At 41.5% G+C, this 17914-nt stretch overlaps 1 protein-coding gene across 1 annotated transcript; it reads left to right on the top strand.

Annotated features, from left to right (window-relative positions):
- The first annotated feature begins 445 nt into the window (after positions 1–445).
- On the top strand, positions 446–17453 carry pla2g4f.1 (phospholipase A2, group IVF, tandem duplicate 1). Its single transcript, XM_063191208.1, has 20 exons — positions 446–548; positions 921–1005; positions 2742–2878; positions 4941–5072; positions 5278–5318; positions 5881–5923; positions 8765–8813; positions 8950–9074; positions 9223–9300; positions 10539–10573; positions 11571–11709; positions 11834–11970; positions 13274–13496; positions 13611–13722; positions 13954–14091; positions 14221–14319; positions 15005–15184; positions 15811–15986; positions 16272–16458; positions 17128–17453. Exons 1-20 carry the CDS (start codon positions 510–512, stop codon positions 17313–17315), a joined length of 2343 nt encoding a protein of 780 aa, XP_063047278.1. The 5' UTR covers positions 446–509; the 3' UTR covers positions 17316–17453.
- Positions 17454–17914: the final 461 nt, after the last annotated feature.

The raw sequence follows: 17914 nt of genomic DNA on the forward strand, positions 1-17914 counted from the left end.
AAAGTCCTTGTCAATGAGGAGTCAGGAAAAAAGATCCAGAAAACTTTTCAGTGATTACAATTCCAAAATAAATGGCTGGATGTAGCCTATTACTTTTTTCCTTTTTTTAAAACAACTCAAATAATGAACAAAAATAATAAAACAGACAAACAAATAAACAAACAAACAAACAAGAGGAATAGGCCTAGGCCTGCATTAAAGAATTTTCAAAAGTCGATAATTTTTCTTTCGATTTACAAGCTTGAGAGAGTTAAAAAGAGATCATAGCCTATAGTAAAGAAGGACTGAATGTTTTCTTCTTCAATTTTTGCTTATGAATAAAAAACTTACCAGCCGTAGCCTAGGCTATGACATTTGGGCGCGGCATGACGTCACTCCCCGTAGTTTCACAGGTTGAGGCGAGACGCGTCTCCTTGTAGCCTACATGGGATAATGCCTTCGGGGAGGGGCCGGATTCTTGCCTATCTTGCCTATATGTGCGCTAAAAATGATCAGACGCTTCCCACATCATGCTCATATCGTCTCACCCTGAAGACATCATGTCCAAGGTAATGGCGATAGTTTCCTCAGCATGAAAAGGCTCGACAGTCCTACACATTTCTTTAGCACAAGGTGATTTCTTCAGACAGGCTATTCTGCCGTAACTTTCAAGTGCAGTCACAAACGTTTATTTGACCAGTGTGTGCAGATCAAAGCGAAAGTAGCCTAAAGTTAACATCGTGTTTCTGAGCTGTAATTTTCTTGCGATTAGGACAGAAAAGTAGCCTAACCTGTTGCGTTTAGTCTTAATCAGCACGGCACTGTGACCAGCAGTAGCATCTACAAGACGTTTTGCTGACTGTAACAATTAGTTTAAGACCGTGTCTAAAAGAAAACGCATGGGCCCATTTGTTTTGATGTGCATGTGTTCTCATTTTCAGTGTATCACTCATGTTGAGGTTGTGCCTTATTGGAAGCTCGCGGTGACTGTCCTGCGAGCTGAACTGAATCACTCCTACGACTATCGTAAGTCAACCCCGCTGCGCTTACATCTCGAGATCTCCGTTGTCGTTGTTGTTGTTGTTGTTGTTGTTGTTGTTGTTGTTGTTGTTGTTGTTCTTGATCTCTATTCGTGGCATTATAGACAGAGAGGGCAGAAGAGCCTGGCATGCGTCTATGTCCAAATATCAAAATGTTTTGGCAAAGGACGCGCTCAACGTCTTGGAAAAACGAAAGTCTTTGGGTGCGAGATAAAATGTATCAACTTATCAAATATCAAAATGAACGATCCTCTACTTTTTTCCTTGGCACTTGCTTTCATTTTAGCCTCCTACTATGATGATGACCCACTCTTACTTTTCATCCATCACAGATGCCGGTGTCATGCCAAAAAGCGAGTCCCTGCCAGAACACGACTGCCCTCATTGAAACCAATGGAAACCAAAGACCAATTTTCAGATATTTTTTATCCATTTTTGCAGACAAATCCGGCACAATTTAAGATGGAAAGCCTATCAATAAAGCATCTACATTCCTTCTGGAAGTACTACAAAGATCTGGTTACAATTTCAGTATTATTTCCATAAAAGAATCGAAGAATTGTCATAACAAATGCTACGGTTTCTTTCAAATAGCTCATATTTAAGTGGAGGACGAGTAATGTTTCATAAGCATATGTTTAGTTCATTAATGCATTCTGCAAAAATTAGTATAATTTTCTCTCAAAAAAATGTCATTGGTTTCCATTGGTTTCAATGTGGGCAGTCGTGTTCTGGCAGGGACTTTTGGCACGACACCGGCATCTCTCTCTCTCTCTCCCTCTCTCTCTCTCTCTCTCTCTACTAAGTTCAATAATTTGAATAGTTTACAAGTACAGCATTTTGTGAAGTTGATGAGCAGTAGCATCAAAGCTGCTATACACATAATTTGTGTGTTGCTTGACAATGCTGCTGTGTTGGTGGAAAAGTCTGCTTGTGTGGTCTTGCACCTCTGCCACCACTGAAGTGCTCTCTGTGGGTGACTAACCAAGAAGGCATGCATGGCTATGAAACCTTGGCGTGGGTTGTTTTAAAATGACACGCCAAGCCATTTGTGGGTTTACCAAGTCATGCCAAGCCTTTTGCCACACTGTTGGATTCCACTAATCTGCAGATGCATTTAAATAAACGGTAACACTTTACTTGACGCTGGTGTCATAAGCATGTCATTACAGTGTCATAGTAGTGTCATGACACAGTCATAGATAAGTTATAAACATTATGTTCGTGTCATAAACATTTTATGACTGTTGGCTTTTGTCTTTACCATAACCGAATGTCGCTTAAGGCCAACAGTCATAAAATGTTTACGACATGGTCATAATGTTTATGACTTATCTATGACTGTGTCACGACACAATTATGACACTGTTATGACATGGTTATGACACCGGCGTCAAGTAAAGTGTTACCAAATAAACTGAAAGGCTTCCTCATTGGTCACCGTCCGTGCCCACATTGAAATTCCACTTCTGCATTTTTATCCTTCACAAACATGAGCAAGGGAAGCAGTGCAAGTTCAAAAGTAGTCCATACTAGCTTTCAAAGATATACACACCCAACTACGTATGCACACTGTGGGGCTCATGAGGCACATGGAAGGTGCACACATGCATGGTAAATGTTATTTTTGTTGTTGTTGTTGTTGCTGTTGTTATTGAGCTTTATCTGCTTATTATTCAGTGATGGTTATTAACTATTCGTTTTCTGTGCATCTTTCTCCAGTGTCTGCATCCGACTGCTATGTGATCCTGAAGCTTCCCACGTCTTCTGCGCGCTCACACCGCACTAAGACCGTGTCCAACAGCAGCAGACCTGAATGGAGCGAGACCTTCCACTTCCGCATCCAGAGCCACATCAAGGTCAGACTACAAGACAGGATTGCCATCTGAAATGCCCTCTTGCTTACTTCATAGTGCACATACTGACGGTATAGTTCACTTATTGCATTTACCGACTTGATAGAGCACTTCTACACTCTGTTTCCCATAGTGACTTAGCAGTCATTTGCACAGAATTGGTCACTGTTTCGAACATGACACCTTGCAATCTCAAGATCAACTGCCTAACCATTAGGTCATTTGTGACCACTGCATTTGCACTGTTTATTCACAAAGATTAGACATGACGCCTGCAGAGCTTTTTGCATAGACACACACCATATCTGAAATGTGCCTGTGTTCATTATATTTAGAACGCTTGCTCTTTCATTACATAGAAACATTTCAGACACACTGTGGCATTCTGCCATTCATTTCGAGGACAGGGAGTTGACCCTTTGGTTCGGTTCTCAGTGGTTGGCTTTTCCACCTGCAGCTGTATGTATACATGTGCAAAGATACTGGCCACATTTCCCTATTACAGTTTGCAGATTGTTTTAAAGGAGATAAGTCTTTTATGCAGAGCTTCCATTGTAAGCTGTTGTTATCAAATGGTAATGACCAAGTCTTTATCTGATACTTACAATTCTTGGTAATGTCATAGCAATGTTAATGTAGTTAAATGTTTTTTAGCAAGCCGTAGCAAAGTGAGTTGGATCATTGGGAATCGCATCCACACTCAAATGCTACGAAGGCTGTTAGGAAGAGTTTAGTTAAGACAAAGTGACGAGTGTTTCCCAGATGTATCGCTCAGAACAAAGACTCTCTTTAAAGGCGTCTGGGAAACACTGCCAAGTTTAATCTAATCCAAATGTTCCATCAATCACTCCAAGCAATTCAACAAAGAATTATGCTGTAGAACATTGATTCTTGAAGGTTTGGAAAAAAACATGCCCCAGTTATAAAAGTGCTAATTTTGTTGACAATCAATTACATTTTCATGAATGAAATAAATCCAGGTAAGCATCAAGGGGTCTGTTACACAAATGCACAGTTGCTTGAAAGATTCAAGTGTAATTTTATTATTAGTTGACTAATATTTTTTTTAAATCCCAATATCATGGAATACCCACTACATGGAAGAACATTATTAAAGCAGTTCTACAGAACTACAAATAGTGAGTTTAAAACAATATTCACTGTTATTTTCTGATTGCTCAAGGCTGAGGCTGCAGACACAAGAATCCCAAGAATCACAGAACACAACTGATCAAACTCACCTCCGAACATGGAGGCCATATGAAATCACAAATTCTCTATATGGATTTATATAAATTAATCCTGAAATATTGACACCCCATTTTTTTACTGTGTAAGACCCATCTCACCATTACATTACATTACATTGCATTTGGCAGATGCTTTATAACCGTACAAACAAGGACACAATCATAGCCAACATCACTAGCAGATACAAAGTGCACAGGAAATATACAGAACAACAAGTGCAGATGCAAAGAAGGGTTAGTTATTTGTAAAGTAGAGTACACACACACACACACACACACACACACACACACACACACACACACACACACACACACACACACACACACACACACACACACACACACACACACACACACACATCACATCAAGAGTCTGGTCTGGGGCTAGGGCAGCTCAAGCATTAGTTTAGTAGTCACGAAAGAGGAGAGTCTTAACTTGCTTCTTGAAGGCTGCAAGAGATGTGCTTACTCTCGCTGCCTCTGGGAGACCATTCCATCACTTGGGAACAACAACAGAGAACAGTCTTGACTGGGAGTACCTAGAGCGAGCAGATGGCAGAGCCAGACGGCTTGTGCTGGAGGAGCGCAGTTCTCTTCCAGCAACATAAGACTTAAGTAAGTCCTTCAGATAAACTATTTGGGCCGTTCCTGCGATGGTTTTTATAGGCAGGGGTCAAGGCCTTGTGCTTGATCCGGGCGGCGATCGGTTGCCAGTGCAACTCAATGAATAGAGGAGTAACTCGCCAATGTACACAATGAAGGTCATAAGAAAGCAAATCACAGAATATTTCTGACAATCTACCTTCCTCTTCCAGAATGTTCTGGAGCTGCAAGTGTATGATGAAGATCCTTTCAATCCAGATGACCTCTGCTCCGTCATCCTGTTCGATGTCAGCAATCTCAAGTTGGCCGAGAAGCAGACCCAAATGTTTGTCTTGAATCACACGGTAAAAGCTTTATGACTATTGGTTGATTTTATTCAGGGATGTAGAAGATATATTAAGATTAAAACACAAGTAGGGCCTAACATATGAAGTGAAAATGCCTTTTTCTTAATTTAGCAGTGAGCAGTAAGATGAGGCTGTAATTGAGACTTAACATTAATCTCAGTGTGTAAGTGACATGTTGTTGTGATTGTTTTGCTCCTCCCAGACAAAAGACAAGTTGTGGGTTGAATTTGAAATGGTGGCCAGGTAAGTAAAGACCAATCAATCATCAATAAGAATAATACATTAATAGTACATTAATACATTAAAGGGGTATGCCACTATTTTGGGGCTTAATACAGTCACAACGGCTTACATGAAAAATAAGACACTTTACCCCTTTATAAACCCTGGCCAACGATTTTAACTGTATTAAGCCCCAAAATAGTGGCATACCCCTTTAAGAATAATCTTAGTGTACTATACCTCATTATTCATTCATAAGGAATAGTAAGAATGGGCATCATCACCTAGACGACTAGAGATAAGAGTAACCTAGAGCCAGTACGTACTATACATGGACAGCTTAGTCAAACTACTGGCAATAATAGTCGAGCTGAGCTCAGAGCTCAGAGAGTTTTCAAGAAATCCAAGTATACATGTGCTCTCAGGAATCGAGTTATTAAATGAGGTACTACCTGGTGAAATACACTGATGACCTCTGTTTTTAGTGAAGCATTCCATAGCTCTGCTGCAGGTGTTATGTTCAGAGGGGAGGGGTAACATTTTCACACAGATGACTGATGAGACTCACCTTTCTGGTTTGCAGTGCAGAGGAACCAGGACGGTACCTGTCCAATGGAGTCCTAATGGTAACAAAGATTTTAGAAAGATTTTTCTAGGTTTCAATCTGTTTACCGTCTCTTCTGATATTGTGCATTGTGGAAACGCCATTGTGCCATTGTGACAAACACACCATAACACACTAAACTCATTAGAGTAGAGTAGAGTAACACTTATTAATCTCAAAGGAAAACAAGTGTCCAGCAGCATACATAAATACACAAATACACAAAAGATAGTTTGTATCTTGGGTGGCAATGCTGTGTTGATGGAAAGGTCTGCTTGTGCTGTCTTGCACCTGTTCCACCTTGAGTGTGAGATAAGAGAGGAGGTTATTGAAGTGTTCTCTGAGGGTGACTAAGAAGATATTATATTACATTAGCATTTAGCAGATGCCTTTGGCCAACGCAACTTACAAGGAGAACATTTAAACAAGAACAGGGTCAGGCACAGTGTAGAGTTGCAACACTGCAACTGGCAACAATGTCCAACACAAGGATGAAGCAAAATAAGTAAAGAATTTAAAAAGATGTTAAAAGCAAATTAGGTACATAAAAGATGTTAGGTACATAAGAGATGTTAAAAGCAGTGTCTTAAGGAAAGAAATTAAAAACTAAGGAAAGAGGCTAAAAACTAAAGGTCACAAGGTGAGTGGAATTACGGTAGTTATGTTAGAATGTTGCATAGCTTGCATAGCTGTGCATAGCTGTGCATAGCTGTGTAAGGGATTTGTTGTCTTGGAGTGCATTCATGGAATATCGTCATGTTAGTTCAAATGTAAACAATGTGGAACATTAGTTGGCAGTACGTAGGTTGCATATCACCTATAGACCTAGTATGATATACGATGTGTGATGTGAAGAAATTAATGAATTGACATATTTGAAATGAAGTAAATAAAAACTACACCGCATGAAATATTACAAATATGGAATTAAACAAATGTTTTTCTTTACCTATACAGTATATCACGAAAGTGAATACACCCCTCACAGTTTTGCAGATTTTTGAGTATATCTTTTCATAGGAAAGCATTACAGAAATGTAACTTTGACACAATGATTAGTGAGCTTTTAACAACATATTTAACCGCTTAAATTTCTTGTTCAATCAGAAAAAAGCAAAATACAGCCATTAATGTTTGAACATGTACTCACAAAAGTGAGTACACCCCAGATTAAAATCCGGTAGAGAAGGGGCTATGTTGGCTCAAATCGTCTCAAAATGAATCGAAATGAAAAGGGATGACAAGGGAGGTCATCATTGTGCGTTTCTTCCTTTCTTTGCATTGAACTTTTACATTTTGAGTCTGCATCTGGCTTAAATAGATTGGTGTGAGATTTGAATGCAATCCTATGGAGAATATCATTATCTGCTTCAGTACTCACAGTGCATGTTGACATGCATGTTTCTTTTAGGTGTATTTCAGATTGCCAATGTTGACAGCATTCATGCATCCCCAAACCATGTCTGTCCCACTACCATGCTTGGCTATTGAGAGGATACACCTTTTTTGTAAAACTCACTTGTTTACCACCATACATGCTTGACACCATCTAAAGCAAATTTGTTTATCTTGGTCTCAAGAGAGATGAACAGACCAAGGATATGGGTCACTGGAACCATGTTGTGTGATCTGAAGAGACCAAGATAAACAAATTTGCTTTAGATGGTGTCAAGCATGTGTGGTGGCAAACAAGTGAGTTTTACAAAACAAGTGTATCCTCTCAATAGCCAAGCATGGTAGTGGGACTGACATGGTTTGGGGATGCATGGATGCTGTCAACATTGGCAATCTGAAATACACCTAAAAGAAACATGCATGTCAACATGCACTGTGACTACTGAAGCAGATCATGATATTCTCCATAGGATTGCATTCAAATCTCACACCAATCTATTTAAGTCAGGTGCACACTCAAAATGTAAAAGTTCAATGCAAAGAAAGGTTGGAATGCACACTGGTGACCTCCCTTTTAATCCTGTTTCATTTTGAGACGATTCGAGACAACACAGCCCCTTCTCTACCGGATTTTAATCTGGGGTGTACTCACTTTTGTGAGTACATGTTCAAACATTAAAGGCTGTATTTAGTATTTTTCTGAGTGAACAAGAAATTTAAGCAGTTAAATATGTTGTTTAAAAGGTCACTAACCATTGTCTCAAAGTGACATTTCTGTAATGGTTTCCTATGAAAAGATATACTCACAATCTGCAAAAACTGTGAGGGGTGTATTCACTTTCGTGATATACTGTAAATACTAATCCTATCATATGAATTACAGTGTTTTTACATCGATTGGATTTAACCTTTCTTTAAAAAAAAATTAGATTAAAATAAATTACAAAAGATACACCACAGCTACACCAAACAGGCAAAACACATCAGTAGTGCATAAAGTAATGGTGTCAACAATAATCGATTCGGCAATGCAATGCAATGCGGGACATGGACAATTCCAGAATCGATGCGGCAAGTTCCAGAATCGATGCGGCAAGTTCCAGAATCGATGCAGCAATTTTTTTAAGGTTCAATTACTTGCGTGGATATTTCAGGAGCAAATAAAAACACTTCAAAGCATTGAAAACTGCAAGACTGATACAGAAAACAGCCAATAAAATGTTGCTCAGTATCTGACTACTTGTATTGCCTCATCATGACTGATGAAACATTTTCTTTGCATTCAGTAGAAATTGAATGCATCGTAGAATTGAATCGAATCGAATCGAAACCTCCCAAATTGAATCGAATCGAATCTTGAGGGCAGTGTTAATGCACACCACTAGAATACAGTATATGGAATTTCATCAAAGAGTGTTCTTTACCTTGTAACACTGTAAGTTGACACTTTTATCCCCCTCGTCTTCAGGCTGCACCACTATCTATTTTGGATGTGACAACAAACAGCATGGGAAGAGGTGAGGAAATACGTAGCTTCAGTGTGTTTGGGTGTGTGCATGGGTGCACACGCGCATATGTGTTTGTGTGTGCATATGTGTTTGTGTGTGTAGAGGATTCTTCAATGTTTCTATCTTTTTACATTTCGTGTTTCAGCAATCCAAACTCTAATACTAATGCTGAGGGGAGCGTATAGAGAGGAACATGTACTCACTTCTGACCTCAAAAATCCTTTACGCTACTTCATTAACAAAGACCTGGAGACCGAACTCAAATTGCAGGTAAACACACACCCAGCTTACAGCTACGCAGCAAAATGTTACTATCTTTGATTGAGAAACATAAATGAATAATATAAAATATCTTTTAGTTGGCATCATCTAAAACTATGATAAAATAGCCAATTGACGGACTCTTATTTTGTTATAGGGCGTGGAGGAAGTTCAACAACTCAACCTTTCATATCTGGACAGTGCCAAACATGACGTGAAAATGTCTGTAGGACAGGTAACAGTGCTATTCAACTTTTATGATTACTACATAGAACTAGGGTCATTTTTTAAACTAGTGTATGATCGCATGAACAGTAGCTGTGTGCAGTGACTGGCACATGGGCAACCCCCCCACCCCCAACGTGGCTGTGTCACTCCCCCACCCACACCACCCAGAAATGCTTGTATCTGCTGAGAATAACAGTAAATGCCATGTTGTCATTAGTGTGGTAATAGCACGGAAATAACACATTTAATAGTGCTAATTGGTGATTTTCGAGATGTCACAATGTTGCCGCCCCCTATGGGTGCCACGCCGGGCAATTTAAGCAATAAGCCATGAGAGGCCGTGGGTTATGCTCAATTGATAACGGGCAAGGGGAGTGGGGCACGACGCGAAGCGGAGTGCCGTAAACGTCCCCTTGCCTGTTATCAATTGAGCAAAATCCACTGACTCAAGTGGCCTATTGCTTATCTAACACTGGTACACTTAATCGCTGACCAAATTTCTTTAAAAACGCTTTGATAACAATTAATTTGATCCGTCGCGGTTGAGGAAGTGATTGTGGTTACCCTGGCAACGGTACTCGGCGTGCGTGCGTGCGTGCGTGCGTTGCGCTGCCAGACACGCTTCGCTACAAAAACTCAGCAAGGGCCGATAAACACAGCAGGAATTAAACGTCTTTGCAATCACACTGATACCCCAACCACAGATGGTGCAAAGATGTGTTCTTCTTGCAGACTCCCTACCCCGACGTAGATGCGCTGGGTCTAACTTAGACGCTCATAGAATCTTCAGGTGGAAGGTGTAGGTTTACGCTCGATTGACCACAGCTATCAGCCAATCAGAATCGAGAAACGGACCGCACAGTGTTAGATTGCCCAATTGGCCTGCCCCTATGACTGCCCTGCCCTGCCCTTCATAACTCCTCAGTGTACATGCACTCTGGTGGCATCAAGGGTGTGTCCAACATTGCTTAAAAGACTGCTACTCCAAAAGTACAACTAAAATAACACCTAAAAACCTGCTACAATATGACATTACATTACACTTAGCTGACGCTTATCCAAAGCGAGTTACTTTTATTATTTTTCAGGGTATTGGTTACAGTCCCTGGAACAATGTGGGGTTAGGTGCCTTTCTCAAGAGCACTTCAACCATGGATAGAGGTGTAGAGAGAAGTCAGGTGGGACTCGAACCTGCAACCTCAAGATTGAAATAAAATAACACCAAGTTTTTTTCTCCCCCCACAGGACGTTGTTGACCTGGAACTGAAGAGTGAGGAAGGGTAAACTCTTTCCAGATATATACGTATACAGCATATGCTCTCGCATTATTCCTATTTCTACATTTACCTGTACAGGGTGGGCCTATGGTAGCCAGGCCGTGCCTTCCTAGTGACGCAACACCTTCAGCGTTGCTACTAGTCAAGTCAAGAGCAATGGAAGTACTTTCTGAGCTCCCGAAAAATCGGGAACTCCTCCCACTTTGTCGGGAGGCAAAGAACCATTACCAAACCAAGGAAGGCTTGTCAACCATGCCGCTCGGGAAATGCTAATTAATCGGGTTATGCTCTTGGTCAGACCAAGTCTCAAAGAGATTTGAAAGTCGATGATAATCAGGCTAGGCCTATGGTGCATTAGCACAGTGTTCCACAGGACCACTGAATCGTTATCACTTACTGTAAATACCAGAATCTTTTTATGGGTTAAATCAGGGATGTCAAACTCAGGCCACAGATCCATTTTATTTGGCCCGCGAGATCATTTCAAATGTGTATTACAGTTGGCCCACATACAGTACACAACTTGAACATGAAATTTGCTGTGTCACAAGATGTGCAGACACATTTGAACTGACAAATGTGATGGGAAAGAGTGTGTGTGAAATTTAACTATGAGTATGAGGTGTATGCATGCACAATTTTTGTCAATTTTTAAAAATAGTTGTTGAATTCGGCCTGCGACTTCGTTCCCGATTTTGATTTTGGCCCTCTGACATTTGTGTTTGACACCCCTGGGTTAAATGGTTTCATTACATTAAACACTTTGACCTTCGGAGGGATTTGGGCATTGCATATTTGTTAGTTGTCTGCCATTGTTAGGCAGAAGGGAAAACTAATTAAGTAAGTCAGCTGTAACGACTGTCTGTTTGTGACTGACACCACAGGAAGATAGGAAAACTAAGCTGAAGAGGGCCGGTCGGATGACTGAAATGTTTGAAATTGTTTGCTTGTCGAATGGACAGTATGTGTGACTCTTTCTTCTGAACTTCTGCTTCTGAAGGTCAAAGGGGGAGCTGCTTTTGCGTTTGGACTTTGCCATTCCCTCAGAGGAGAAGAGCTTCCTGGAGAAGAGGAAGGAGGTGGTGGGGAAAGCCTTACAGAAACTCCTGGGCCTCAGCACCCCTCCAGACAGAGAGAAGGTACTGTGGTCTGGTCTTCCTAAATCACATCGTAATTTATACACATCCTGTGGGTTTTTAAAAAAATCAAATAAGAACTGAACAAACAAACAAGTGTTAAACAAATACCTTGACCATCGTTTAGGTTCCACTGGTGGGTGTGGTTTGCTCAGGAGGCGGGACCAGGGCGATGACGGGCACCTATGGGAGTCTGAAGGGTCTGCAGACCCTGGGGATCCTGGATGCTGTCAGCTACATCACTGGAGTGTCAGGATCCACATGGTGAGGGGGAGCATTATGCTGCACAACGCGGCAGCTGTGGCCTGAAGTCTGGGCTTTTTGGCCTTCATTATTACAGCACAGTATGAGAGTAGACAGGAAATGACTGGGAGAGAGAGATGGGGCCGGGTCGGGAAATGGCCCTGGCCGGACTCGAACCGGGGTCCCCTTGGGCAAGGAAAGCCCAAATGTGAGGTGCTTAGCGCAGTTTGGAATACGCTTGCTGCAGAGTATGCGTGCATGCAAGTTGCCATGCATATTTTATTTACATGTGTGGTTGCCCCCTTGAACGCAAGGCTGCAACCTGCAATGTTGGGACAGCAGCCAAATGTATGAACGTACCGTAGGTGGATGACGTAGAGGAAAAAAGTCATTTTCCACAGAGCCTCACTGACTTTCTGTCCTGTATGATACCTCCAGTATCGCGTGTAGTGCTCTGCTCTGTAACAAGTATGAGGGCTCGCTTTGTGCATGACTGTACACATACATGAGGTTGCTCTGCAGGTATATTCTACCTTTAAGGCTTAGGGAGCTCATCTTTGATGTCTAGAGTCACAGATTTGAATACATGGCTGCAGTGCCCTTGAGCTAACTTCACATTGCTCCAGGTGGTATTACCCTGCATAGATGTCAGGTCTGTGGGTGCTTTGCCGCTGAAGCTCTCATGGATAGTGACGGCACTCGGAGAGATCTGCCAGATTAGTAGTTGATATTAAGAAACTCCACGTCTCAATGGATCATGCAAACACCCACCAGCAGAAGCAGAATTGGTGCATTGTGCCTAATAAAGCAACCACAGTATAAATTATGGTAATGAAAGTACCTACATATAATGTCCTGAAGTATAACGTGTATATACGTATAATAATAATAATAACAATATATATAAATAAAAATAAATAATAATAATAATAATAATAATAATAATAACAATAATAATAATAATAATAATAATAATAATAATAATAATAATAATAATAATAATAATAATAACAACAACAACAACAATAATAATAATAATAATAATAATAATAATATAACCCTCATTATTTACCTTTAGTATTCAGGGACAAAACATGATTTGGCTACTTTCACAGCTTAAGTTTCCGTTATCTCAGACATGAAAGATAGTTGATTTGATGTTGTCTGACATCCTTCAACGGGTTGATGTCTTTTTCATGGAGTCACATGTCAGTAGGAGATTGGAGAATCACCAAACCTTAATGTCTGAGATTTAAAAAATTATTTATAACACTTATTTAACATTTATTATACAACTATTTGATGACATGACTGCATTTTACAGGGCCATGGCAACTCTGTACCAGGATTCTGATTGGTCCCACAAGGATATCGGTTTGGTCAGCGAGCCAATGAAGCGAGAGATGCCTGGGAGGTATCAGGACATTCTGTCCTCTGAGCTGCTCAGCTATTATATGAAGGAAATGGGCGAGAAAGAGGAGAGGGGCTTCCTGGTGTCCTATATCGACATGTGGGGCCTGGCCATCGAACACCTCATCTGGGGACAGGTACTATGCTGCACTCCAAACTAGAGCATATCGTCAACACAATATGAAATAAATATATTTGATATCTTTTTTTCCCAACTTTTATAATATACAGTGTGTACTTTATAATGGCAGAAATGTGACGCTACCCTCTCGGACCAGAAGATGGCATTGTCAGAGGGACAGAATCCTCTGCCCATATACACGGCAGTTAACATGAAGACCAGGGATGACATCACAGAAGCTGGTGCAGTTCAGAGTTTATTTAGTTTATTTAGACCTTAATATTTTGACACAGTGCTGTTATTTTTGGACATACTGTACATTAACAATACTGTACATTAACAATACTGTACATTAACAATGTATGTCTTTTGAGATATCGGTTGCTCTTCTAGTCTCTGTGTGGGATTTCGGCCTGTTGTCGGTGGGTCTTCGTGTTTGTGTGATGGGGTGTCCTTGTTGTCTTCTGGTGTAGAGTGGTGTGAATTTACTCCGTTTGAAGTCGGTTTCCCCAAGTACGGTGCGTTTGTGCCAACTGAGGCCTTTGGCAGTGAGTACTTCCTTGGTTATCTGATGAAAAGCCTTCCCGAGATGCGCCTGGCTTTCCTGATAGGTGAGTTGTGCGGTACAGCATATCTACAGAAGACTTGACTGTGTGAGAATTGTGTTCGGGTATCTACAATTACACATACTTAGTTATTTGTGTGTTTTGTTGTGTTGTGTTGTATTTTGTTTTGCGTAGGAATATGGAGCAGTGTTTTCTCCATCAACCTCACGGATGTGTGGAGCACCCTTACAGGTTCTCTTCCATCTTGGATAGGTGGCGACACCGTCAGGACAGGTACCTGTAACTCGCAATAAGCCTTTTTCACTATGATGACAGATAGGTTCCGATTTTGAAGCGAAGCACGCCGTGAAAACAGTTGAGTGTTTATGCCTATTCCACTGGGTGTATACTCTTCCTGCTTCGAATGCATTTAATCGAATTTGCGCGATTTCATGTGAAAAATGCCAATAGAACTAATCACAATTTTCCATCAATGTGCAGTGACTGCCCACAGGCTTAGCATATTTACGGCAGTTCTCCGTAGCATATTTACTGTATGTAGATTCACCAAGGGGCGGCAATGACGTTATAATGGGTAAAAAGGGAAGAAAATATCAGCTTATCAAAAAAAATGGCTATGTGTAAATTTAGTCTGAAAGATTGATAGATCTCTTTATCTCAGTAAAGAATGTGACCTTAAATTAAATGCCTGACCTGATCCTTAGTACATTTTCATATTGTGGATCATATTACCCAGATATAACAAGACAAAATGGGTTTGTGTAGGTAGCATAATGACTAAGCTACATCAGGCGCATCATAACTCTGTGGCTGTGGCACACCTTCAGTACAACAGTGTTGGTAGACTTTCTGTCTGCAGCCTTTATTGTAATATCCTTGGGCAGTGCTACTGTGTGCCATGGTCATGTTTAGGCCTGACTGTGAGATTTACAGTAACAGGTGTGTCTTGTCTGCACAGAGACAGACAACCACCCATCCACTCTGGACACCCTGATGATCAAGCCGGCCACTGACATGGTAGAGAGCATCACCAGTTTCTTCACCGCTCGGCCAATAATCACCCAGATGTATAACTTCATGCGCGGCCTCGCTCTCCACTGGAATTACAACACCAACAATGGCTTCACCATTGGACAAGGTAATTTCTGTCATATTCTACATTGGAGATAAGCATGTGCCAGCCACCCACCTTATAAATCTGCCCATTTCAACACCTGTATTGCTGGCCCTGCCGTGATCGACCAGTAGGACACTCACCTGCCATGCGGCTGACCCGGGTTCGATTCCCGGCCCAGGTCCTTTGCCGACCCCTCCGTCTCTCTGCCAATTTGCTTCCTGTTCACCTCTCACACTAACAAAGTCGAGAAAGACCCCAATAAATATTTATATTGCTCTTATGGGCCTGCTTGTTAGGTTGAGCATTGGCTAGCCCTCCTGAATGATTTAGTATTATTAGCCGCTACCAAAATAAGCATGGATTCTAATGTGGATATACAGAAGGTATTTTCGTTCATTCTGGATGTACAGCAATGGAGGCTCCTCATTTATCCAGAAGGAAACAAGCTACTGTATACAGAACAAATGACGATGTTCCTCTTGGATGTTTACTGGAATATTAATGGAGTACTTCTATCAATATACCATAGTTTCATGTAAAATCACAGCATTCTATTGTTTCAACTATCAACTATAAATAGTTACATATCACCCTTCCCTCTATCTAACTGTTCAATGGCTGAATTAACCCTTTGGGGTTTTGTACAGAGGGGCATCCTGATGCCTTTCCAAACCAGATGACGCCTGCAGACCCGACCCTGAACCTGGTGGACGCTGGTTTCTACTGCAACATCGGCATGCCCCCCGTGCTCCAAGACCACCGATGCATGGACCTCATCTTGTCCCTCGATTACACCTGGACCAGTAATCCTCAGGAGTTTGGGGTAAACATAGAGCAGAAGCACTCTACATCAGATAAAATTAACCCAAGACAAAAATGATTGTAGTTCTTTTGGTGTATAAACCAAAGCCCTTTTTTTTTCCTGAAGTTGCAGTACCTCATATGTCGTATGTACCACTGGAGGCTAGTGGTAGAGGTGTGGACAAAGATGTGCTTTATACGAAGTAGTTAAAAATCACAGCGAAAATACAGTATACGTGTTGCACTTGCTAGTGCAAATGGTTCTCAAATGTTTGTGTGTGTGTGTGTGTGTGCGTGCGTGTCTCAGGAGTTGAGGAAAGCCCAACAGTACTGCAAAGACCACAGACTGCCGTTCCCCGAAATTGACTTCCGCGCTTTGGAAAAGGAGCCTTTGAAGGAGGTGTACGTGTTTGAGGATGAGAAGAACCCCAAAGCTCCCATCGTGGTCCACTTCCCCATGGTCAATGACACCTTCAGGGAGTTCAAAGCCCCAGGTATGTGGATGTAATGATGTAAGGGGCAGTCATGGCATGGGTAAGCGGTTAGAGCGTCAGACTTGTAGCCCACAAGTTGCCGGTTCGACTCCCGACCCAGTGCTCTCCCCCATCCTCCTCCATGACTGTGGTACCGTGAGCATGGTACCGTCCCACCGCACTGCTCCCTAGGGGTGCCATTGAGGGCTGCCCCCTTGCACGGGTGAGGCATAAATGCAATTTTGTTATGTGCAGTGCTGTGTCACAATGACAATGGGAGTTGGGGTTCAATGGGCTTTCACTTTCAGAAGTGAACTGAGTGTAACAACGGTTTTCCTGCACAATCCAGACCTATTCCCAGTCCCATTTCTCTTCACTTTACACTAAGCTTTGTTTACGGTCAACTTTCATAACGAGGTGTCTTTTGAGAATGAAGTGTACGTTTTTAGTGGTTCAAAAACCTTACTTAGTAGGACAGAGCTATTGCATGTTGAGGTAGAATGGAAGATGATTTGGTTCAAAACATCAACACAGAAATGTCCAGAGGGCATCATTCATGCCGTACGTTTGTGGGACAGATGTCTTTGATGTGTCTTTGATTTCTTATCAAAGTTTAGTGCTCTCTTTTGGCAGTCATGTAATGCTAAATATTTGTCTTTGTTGACTCCTCATTCTCCTCATTATTTGAAGGTGTCAAAAGAGGAGAGGATGAAATGACCCTAGGTGACGTGGACTTTGACAAGTACTTCACCACAAACCTGACCTATGAGCCCAAAGACTTCCAGAAGCTGATGGACCTCTCAGAATACAACGTCCTTAACAACCGGGACACGCTGCTTTCGGCTCTGGGAAGGGCAATGCATCGAATGCAGAGATAGGTAGAGGCCCGGTCCAGTGGACTCAGAGCACCTAGTAGACTATACCTGTGGTTCTTAACTGGATTAGTCCTGGGCAGCACCGCCGCCAGTACGCTCTGCAGGCTGCTCAAACAGCTACTGTATAGTTATATATGTATAGTTGTACACTCGCCTCCAAAAGAGTTGTCGCCTATCCATCTGTTTGGAATAACAGCTCATAACCTGACTTTCAATGAATCACTTGGCTTCAGAAGTCACTCATATGAAAGCTACAACCCTCCCGAATGAATATGTATGTACAAAAATAAATTTCATGCACCAAAGAAAGATTGACCCTTTATTGAACACAGACAGGGCAGATTTTCACAAGACAAAAGTTTTGTCGCCTATCGAACATAATGTTAAAATTAGCAGATAAGTCACTTCAAAACACTTCAAATACGCAGATTGGTTGTCATACTTAATCACTGAATCACTCTCACCTCTCCAGAAAATGGACTTTGGCCTTAGGTGTATGTTTAGGGTCATTGTAATCATGGAAAGCAACACAATGAAAATCAATGGAGTTCAATGAGAGATGGTGACATATTCGCTATTCGTATAGCAATACATGTTTAACT

The sequence above is a fragment of the Engraulis encrasicolus genome, chromosome 24 (genome assembly GCF_034702125.1).
Source record: "Engraulis encrasicolus isolate BLACKSEA-1 chromosome 24, IST_EnEncr_1.0, whole genome shotgun sequence".
NCBI classification, from domain to species: domain Eukaryota; kingdom Metazoa; phylum Chordata; class Actinopteri; order Clupeiformes; family Engraulidae; genus Engraulis; species Engraulis encrasicolus.